This window comes from Theobroma umbraticum, unplaced genomic scaffold (assembly GCF_002168275.2).
Source record: "Theobroma umbraticum cultivar Fairchild unplaced genomic scaffold, ASM216827v3 scaffold_50.0, whole genome shotgun sequence".
Taxonomy (NCBI): Eukaryota; Viridiplantae; Streptophyta; class Magnoliopsida; order Malvales; family Malvaceae; genus Theobroma; species Theobroma umbraticum.
Genome location: NW_018397261.1, coordinates 631,003 through 639,918, shown reverse-complemented (window position 1 = coordinate 639,918; position 8,916 = coordinate 631,003). Strand labels below are relative to the sequence as shown.

The following is an 8,916-nucleotide window of genomic DNA, read 5'->3' as shown; positions in this document are numbered from 1 at the left end:
ATTTCAACAGTCCAATTTGCCAACCGCTGCGTTGTTTTGTTTCGTTCAGACAAAACGCTTCGGACAAATCAAATTAAAATTTTGGGGCAAACGGTTGGCTTATAGCACAAGTAATTATAATTCTTTTAAAAAATATAAATAACGATAATTTGACCATTGTCCAATTTTTTTGGTTAAAGCGGTTTTTCCCTACAAGTCCACTTTTCTCATTTTCTTCGATATGACCAAACTGCCCTCCTTCAATTTAATTGTCTTTGACCAGACTACCCTTTTGGCTTTGAAAGCGATGTCGTTTGAAAAGGGGTGGTTCTGTTCCCACTGTCCAAGCATAGAATAATCCCATCGCCTGTACGACGGAAGCAATATCCGTGCAATTTTAGTATGTTAATAACGCGAGTTATTGGAATAAGCTTGTGAGAAAGTGCGTATTTAATTTTTTTTCAACAGCTGTATAATATTTTATTTGAGATTAATTATTTTATTTGCTTAAGGTAGACTATAGTTTAAATTCCAGTTAATCAAGCAACTTAACCCATTAATTAAGTGGGCAGCAGGATATCAACTTTACCAAGCACAAAGATTTCTCCTATATAAACTTCCAAGAAGATTCCTTCAAATAAAAAAAATTTAAAAAATAGATGAAAATTTCAAGAAATCCGGCCAGTGGCAAAACCGAAAATATCTTAAACTCTAAGGCCATTTATCCTCCCTCTACTCTATTACATAACTACCAAAAACCGCGCTTTTCTCAGCTGTTTTATAAATCCAACAAGTCTAACAAGGTCACATAAAAATCAAATAAAAAACCCAAAAATATTAAAATTAAATTTGTTTTCAAAAGAAAAAGGCCATGAATTTGCAGAGAGGATTTGCTCTGCTTTACCAGCAATTCAAAGCTTTGATAAAGAAGAATCTGTTACTCTCATGGAGGAACAAGAGAGCGTCGTTTCTCCAGCTCTTCTCGTCGCTCTTCTTCATTTTCCTCATCTTCTGTATCCAGGAATCCACCGATGCTCGAAACGCCAACTCCACGGCGTACGAGGTGCTTCGAGACCCCAAGCCCTTGGTGGCTCCTGCTATCCCTCCCTGCGAGGACAAGTTCTTTGTCAAGCTACCTTGCTTCGACTTTGTCTGGAGCGGGAATGAGAGCCAGACTTTTGACAGGATTGTCAGAGCCATTAGAGAGAATAACGCCGGCAGACCCATTCCCGAGAGTAAGGTATAGTATGATTCCATATGCTTTCAACGAATAAGAATTATGTAAAGATTACAATTTGAACGGAAAGGAAATGCTTTTGGCAGTCCAAATATGAAGTGTATGGTAACTAAACAAACAAATTTACGTTTACTTCTTATCTTAATTGGTGATTTATCAAGTAGGGAATTTAATTAGGATTGTGTTCTCTTTTTTGCAGGTTAAATCGTTTAGGACAAGTGGTGAAGCTGAGGAATGGCTTTTCAATAATCGAATGCATGTCCCTGGAGCTTTGCATTTTGCACAAGTCAATGCAAGTGTTATAAGCTATGGCTTACAGACTAATTCTACTCCACTTGCAAAACGTGGGCAATTTGAAGATCCCACACTAAAATTTCAAGTTCCACTTCAGGTTGCTGCAGAGCGAGAAATCGCTAGGTCATTAATTGGAGGTACTAAGTGCTCTTTTTAATAAAGTTTAATTCGCGTAAGGTGATTTGTTTTTCTTTTTATTATAATAATGTTCTTGGTATTTTCATTTTTCTGAATGCTTGTGCAGATCCAAACTTTAGTTGGACTGTTGGACTCAAGGAATTTCCCCACCCTGCAATGGAAACGCTTTCTGCTTTGGCTCTTGTTGGACCAACTTTTTTCCTTGCGATTGCAATGTTTAGTTTCGTTTTTCAGATTGGTTCGTTGGTCTCAGAGAAAGAGCTCAAGCTTCGACAGGTCTTGAATTACTATTGTTTAAATTGAGGTTAGCATATATGAATGATTCTCTTTTTTGACTTTCTGTTTCTTGCCAACAGGCCATGACTATGATGGGTCTTCTTGATTCTGCCTATTGGTTATCATGGCTCACATGGGAGGGAATCATGACACTTCTATCATCACTCTTCATAATTCTCTTCGGAATGATGTTTCAGTTTGATTTTTTCTTGAACAACAATTTTGCCGTTATCTTCCTTGTTTTCTTCCTTTTCCAACTCAACATGGTAAAAACATGTACCTTGATCTTTACTGAACGTTGTTCTTGTTTACACTTTTCTATGTTTGTTTTCTACTCGTAGTTGAGTAAATGTAGTTTTAACATATTAACTCTTAATTTGTCATTTCTGATGCTTGATGGCAGGTTGGTTTTGCATTCTTGCTGTCACCCTTCATTAGCAAGTCATCTTCCGCCACGACAATTGGTTTCTCCATTTTTATTGTTGGCTTTTTTACTCAGGCAGTGTTCCTACTCTAAACTTCTAGAATTGGAATTATAAGTTCAATTATATTTATGGATCTTCATTTCTTATTGCAGATTATTACTTCAAATGGATTTCCATACGATAAAAGCTTCAGTCAAGCTCTTCAAAATGTCTGGTCGTTGTTCCCACCTAATCTTCTTGCTCAAGCTCTAAGGCTTCTATCTGATGCTACTTCCTCTCCTGAAGACATTGGAGTTAGCTGGAGTAGACGAACAAAATGTGCACCAAATGATGAGCAGTGTGTGATAACAATTGTATGTCCACAGTGCAAAATTGAAAGTTTACTGCTGACAGTGTTTCACACTACATCTTCCATAGACCAGTCACTTCCCCTTTCCTTTTTGTCTTCTTTGTTCCCCTTTTCAGTTTCCTTCTTTCTTCAGGCTGAAAATTTTCACGAAAGTTTTTGGATTGTTGAATCATTGTCATTTATTCCATCTACTTTTCATGTTCTTGACAGAATGACATCTACATATGGTTGGTGGCTACATTTTTAGTGTGGGTTGTTTTGGCTATCTACTTTGATAATATAATTCCAAATGCATCTGGTGTGAGAAAATCAGTATTTTACTTTTTGAGGCCTGGGTATTGGACAGGGAAAGGTGGAAAGGAAAAAGGTATTTGGATTCTAAATTTGACCTATAGTCAAGAATTTTTCCTGTTGAACTAATGTACCTAACTTAAAGTTTTATTGCCTTCTCTTCATAGAGGGTGGCATTTGTAGTTGTATAGGTTCAGCTCCACCAGTGGAGCATGTTACTCCTGATGACGAAGATGTCCTTGAAGAGGAAAACCTTGTTAAAACACAAACAAGGGAAGGTTCAGTTGATCCAAATGTTGCAGTGCAGATACGCGGTCTTGCAAAGACATATCCTGGATCTAGGAAGATCGGTTGCTGCCGTAAATGCAAGAAGACTTCACCATACCATGCTGTTAAGGTAAGCAATCCCCCTTTCAGCCTTAGTATTCTGCACAGACTAAGAAGGTATTCTTTTTTCACCCCATGTTGTTCAAATATTAGTGCCAGAACCTAGAAGATCTTGCTCTTTCAATACACTATGTTCCCTAATATACATTTTAAAGGGGATTTCTTGGCCCAGTGGCATGATGTTGGGTCATCTCTGTTGTGGATGGTAAGAGTTATTTAATTTGTTTGGATTTAGGATGCTAGGGCCCTTTTTGAGAATTGCTTGAGTCAGAAGTCATGCAGCACATCACTGTGGCTCCTAAGGGATGTTCTTCCCAGACTATATATTTTTTTTCTTTACTATTTTCAACAAGTCTTTGCCCAGTATAGCAACAGTTACTGAGTATCATCAGCAAGGCAAGAGATGGAAAATGAATGTGGATATGCATTTAGATTTATGTCTATAAGTGGATATTTACATAAATTCCGCTGCTTACTTGTAAACTTGTCTTCAGGGCTTATGGGTGAACTTTGCAAAGGATCAGTTATTTTGTCTTCTCGGACCCAATGGTGCTGGAAAAACCACAGCAATCAATTGTTTGACTGGCATAACACCAGTGACTAGCGGAGATGGTAAGATGCCTTGTTCCTGAACTCTTTCCTCTCGATCATACAATTTCTTGGAGTGAATTGTCAAGGAATGTAAACAATGTCCTAAATGCATTGTAAACAGCTATGATCTATGGTTATTCCATTCGAAGCTCTGTTGGCATGTCAAATATTCGGCAAATCATTGGAGTTTGTCCCCAGGTGCCTCTCTTTCTCTCTCTCTGTGACATGTGCACGGTTGTAGCCATCTTGTGTGTCACAGCATGCCATTTTCAGCATTATATAAGTAACATAGTTTTCAATAACAGCTATGTTCATTCAGTGTGGATCTTATTTTTGCTTTAATTTTGTGTTTTGTTATAGTTTGATATCCTTTGGAATGCTCTGTCTGGTAAAGAGCACCTCGAGCTGTTTGCTAGTATCAGAGGCCTACCTCCAGCTACAATCAAGTCGGTATGTACCATATAAATTCAGTGGAAAAGATCTTTACCCGACTTTCTTTTGGCATTTGTTTCTTTCTGAACTGGCCTTGTTATTGATCTATATTCACATTCTATCATATTTAACCATATAAATATTTAGTTTTATGCCAGATAAAATCTTTTGCATCAGAAAGACTCTTTGCACTATCCTACCCAAAAGATTAATTCTTTTGCTCAAATGCCAGGTAGTTCAGAAATCATTGGCTGAAGTCAGACTTACAGAGGCCGCCAAAGTGAGAGCTGGGAGTTACAGTGGAGGAATGAGGCGTCGTCTCAGTGTTGCAGCAGCCCTTCTAGGGGATCCTAAGTTAGTCATTCTAGATGAACCGGTACGTTAATCGGACCTTTTAATCTCAAAATATTGTTCTCAATTTACTTTGCAAGTGCTTCCGTTTTTTTTTTTTTTGTATGAACGAAGTGCTTCTCTTTCCCCTGGTGTTGTGTATTTATTTCCTTTCCAATGACTGCAGACTACTGGTATGGATCCAATAACAAGAAGGCACGTATGGGACATAATAGAGAGTGCAAAGGAAGGTCGTGCCATTATCTTGACAACACACTCTATGGAAGAAGCTGATGTTTTAAGTGACCGCATAGGAATCATGGCAAAGGGTAGGCTCCGCTGCATTGGAACCTCAATCAGGTTGAAGTCACGATTTGGTACTGGTTTCATTGCTAATGTTAGCTTCACTGGAAGCAACAATGGATTTAGCCCTCCCAATGGAGATGTAGTTGTTCCAACTCACCACCAGGAATCTGTGAAGCAGTTCTTTAAAGATGTATGTTTTATAATTGAACTGATTTAAATATTTCATCAAGTTGCAAGAGTTGGTTTCTCATTTGGACTCCATTTTTTCAGCATCTGGATGTGGTGCCAAAAGAGGAGAACAGAGCTTTTCTAACTTTCGTCATTCCCCATGATAGAGAAAAACTCCTGACAGTGAGCACATTCTAATCTCTTATGGAAGAATCTGTTGCATTTGAATTTTGCTTTGCCTTATTAAGTGTTCTCTTTCTTTGCACTTATAATTTTGAACAGAAATTTTTCATGGAGCTGCAAGGGAGAGAAGAAGAATTTGGTATAGCAGATGTACAACTTGGACTTACAACCCTTGAAGAAGTTTTCTTGAATATCGCAAGGCAGGCAGAGTTAGAAAGTGCTGCAGCAGAGGGACGACTAGTCACTTTGACGATAACATCTGGAGCATCAGTTCAGGTAAGTGCAATTTGATGATAGATTTATTTGTTTATATAAAATTTAGAGCACAGAAGGAAAATTTTAATAACCTTAAACAAATCGTAAAATGCAGATACCTGTAGGTGCAAGGTTTGTGGGGATCCCAGGAACAGAATCTGCTGAGAATCCTAGAGGTATCATGGTTGAAGTGTACTGGGAGCAAGATGATTCTGGGGCACTATGCATTTCAGGGCACTCTGCTGAAATTCCGCTGCCTCCTAATTCTCAACCATTAGCTTCTCCGGCAGCTACTAATAGAAACTCCTTAGGCCGCAGAGGACCTATTCATGGAATTGTGATCAGCCCTGATGAAACTTTTACGCCTAGTCCTTAGTTGTACACCATAAATCCCATTATCTTAATGATCATTGTACATGTTTGCTTAAGACCACCTACAGTCTTCTGTCAAGTTTTGAATTTTAGTTCATTTTATAATTCTATTTTTGTGTTCATTTGTAATATTTTCTCCATAGTTGAGGCCCTTTTCTTTGATACTCTCTGTTCTTTGCCATAAAATTCTTGTGGAGGCTTGTGACTTCCTCCAACCCATAATATTTTCCTAATGCATTGTTGCAACGTTCTCCTTCATTTTGGGTTGTATTCTCTTTTTCACATTTAAATTTGTTTAGTTTCTAAGCAGTTGTTGCTTTTGTTACTTTTTTTGTTTTAAAAGCAAATAGTTTAAAGTACATTAATGTAAAAATGTAACTAATGGTTTGAAGAATTAAATGTAATATGATACATGTATAAATGAAAATTTATGATTTTACTTTTATAAAGGAACAATTATATTTAAACTAGTGTGTTACCTGGACGTTGCTACAGAAAAAAAAGAAGATATTTTATGAGTACTAATTAGAGTGATGTAAAGAACCTTCTATATTAATAGTCATAGAAGTTAAATAAAAAGTGTCTAAACTATCAAAGTAACGAGCAATGTTCACAAAAAATATAAAAACATATTTAAAACTTATAAAAAATTAATCTGCATATTTGGGTTATAAAAAATTAGCATAAAATATTCTTGGGTATTGATTGTTTGTTTTGCAATGCTGCTCATGTCAAATAATTAAAGATAACGTGATTAGATAAGTCACATTAAGTGTTGTATCTTGTTAATAGTTATAAAAAAAAATTGAACACAATACTGAATTGATAATCATTCTTAAACAAAAACAATTTTTTGGCAAGCTTGAATGGATCTCAATAGATTTTCTTGGATACCATGCTGCAGCAGAATACAACAATAAATATATAAGAAGTTAACTCTAATTTGTATTTGATCAAGAGTAAGCAAAAACAAATAAATAAAAAGTTCGACAAGTAAACAACATATTTATGGTAAATATTGTATGGCAGTATATTTTTCATGATTGCCTAAGTCATGATAAAATGATATGCCATGTTTTCATCATAGAACAATAATTTTGTCATATTATAATAATAAATTTACATAGTATATCAATATGGTGATTCTAATAATGATATGCATGTATATGATATATAATGTCGCTAGCACATACACATTATAGTGTTTTATTTTATGTCATATTTTTTAATTTTATGTAAAAAGTTGATAAGGAAAAGTAAAAGTGATTGATGTGTACCTATTTTTGTCAATCAATCATTACGGTGAAACTCATTTTTCAAAACCACACTCAAACCCTTTTTCCAAAACCACACTCAAACTCTACCTGTCACCTTACATAAATCTTTAAAAGGAATTGATGAATTAAATTTTTTTTTCTTTTTTATCTTCAAAAGATTAAAAAAATCATAAAAAAAAAACCACTGTTATCTCCAACACCTACAACATCTAAGCCATTGCCAAAGTCCAAATAAACAGACCCACATTTCATGGCCAAGTTCTACCAAATATAACAACTCTCACAATTCTTAAATAAAGAAAATAAATAGCAAAAAAAAAAACTAAACAATTGAAGTTTTTATAAATAAATTAAATCTCACTATTTGTGGGTTGGGTGGAATTCAAGCTCCCGAACTGTCAAAACCAAGAGCAAAACAAAGAAGGCCGAAAACACAAAAAGTAAAATCCAATGACAAAAGACATAAGCAAAACAACCCAATTGATGATGTGCATTACATTCACAAACAAAAAAAGAAAAATAATAATAATACAAACAACGCAAAAAAAATTAGTGAAAATACAAAAGTAGAAAAAATAATTAGTAGCTAAATAGAAAAAGAAAAAATCAAGAAAGAAAAAAAATGATAAAACTAAAATACTAAAACTATAACAAAGAAGCTTGAAAACACAAAAAGTAAAAAACAATGGCAAAATTTTATGAAATCTAAAAATACCACTCCACTACTTCACCTCCAAAAAACCAAAAAATCACAAACACCTTCACCACCCACGTGGTCTAATGAGGAAATCTTAATTAGAATTGACTTCTTTCTTCACCTAATTTAACCTAACTTCAAAGCCCTAAAAAAATAGCTTTTCAAAAAACTATTACGAGAGAAACAAAATACCAGATTAACAGTTGAGAGTCAAGCCACAAAGTCATTAAAGCTAAGAAGAATTTGAAGGATTCAAGGAGATTTGGAGATTAAGAATACAATTCTTGAGTTTTTTTATCTTCTTTTTTATTCTCTTGTTTTTTTTGTTTTGTTTTTATTGTTTAAACTTTATTTAATGATGATGTGTGACTTGATAGGGAATTAAACTTTTTATATAAGATTATGATTGAACTCAATATGTAGTCTGAATTATTTATTTTTCTTTTTTTTATATTTGATGGATTTAAATTGTTTATTTTATTTAGTTCTTAATTCTTCTAATTGCTTGATCACTAATTAGATTGAATTAGGAACCTAAGTTAAACCTTGGCAAAGGAGATTTAGGTAAACCTTGAATATAATAGCATATGATTAAATACACTTAGTTGATTAGGTGGTTTGATTTGTATATAGGGTAGACATACACCTATAAGCCATACGTAGCCAAAATTAAAGCACAAACTCAATGAATATTTCTTGAATTTAATTTCAATAAATATATCGTAAATTAATTAGGAAAGCTATTTTTATGAGAAACTCGACAAAGACTTGTAAATAATTTAAAACTTTAGGTTAGCAATTTAATCTATTAAAATAAATTAAGAGACAGAGACAATAATCAAATGAAGTATTGAGGGACATCATAATCTTAGGTTTGGTAATTAAGTGAGTTTCATAAAATAAATTTACTATTTAATTTTAGTTTCAGT

At 34.4% G+C, this 8,916-nt stretch overlaps 1 protein-coding gene across 1 annotated transcript; it reads left to right on the top strand.

Moving 5' to 3' along the window:
* Positions 1-752: 752 nt before the first annotated feature.
* ABCA2 (ATP-binding cassette A2) lies at positions 753-6,271 on the top strand. Its single transcript, XM_021431249.2, has 16 exons — positions 753-1,219; positions 1,416-1,647; positions 1,755-1,924; positions 2,005-2,190; positions 2,328-2,423; positions 2,502-2,702; positions 2,909-3,065; positions 3,157-3,386; positions 3,871-3,988; positions 4,089-4,165; positions 4,328-4,417; positions 4,632-4,775; positions 4,917-5,225; positions 5,306-5,386; positions 5,486-5,662; positions 5,757-6,271. The coding sequence occupies exons 1-16, from the start codon at positions 851-853 to the stop codon at positions 6,015-6,017; spliced, it is 2,898 nt and encodes a 965-aa protein (XP_021286924.1). The 5' UTR covers positions 753-850; the 3' UTR covers positions 6,018-6,271.
* Positions 6,272-8,916: the final 2,645 nt, after the last annotated feature.

Bases quoted from the DNA above. Each gene is read 5' to 3' on its own strand.
- ABCA2 (XM_021431249.2), top strand. From the start codon at position 851: ATGAATTTGCAGAGAGGATTTGCTCTGCTTTACCAGCAATTCAAAGCT. The intron at 2,191-2,327 runs GTAAAAACATGT...GCTTGATGGCAG, and splicing joins TCCTTTTCCAACTCAACATG to GTTGGTTTTGCATTCTTGCT. The intron at 4,166-4,327 runs GTGCCTCTCTTT...GTTTTGTTATAG, and splicing joins TCATTGGAGTTTGTCCCCAG to TTTGATATCCTTTGGAATGC.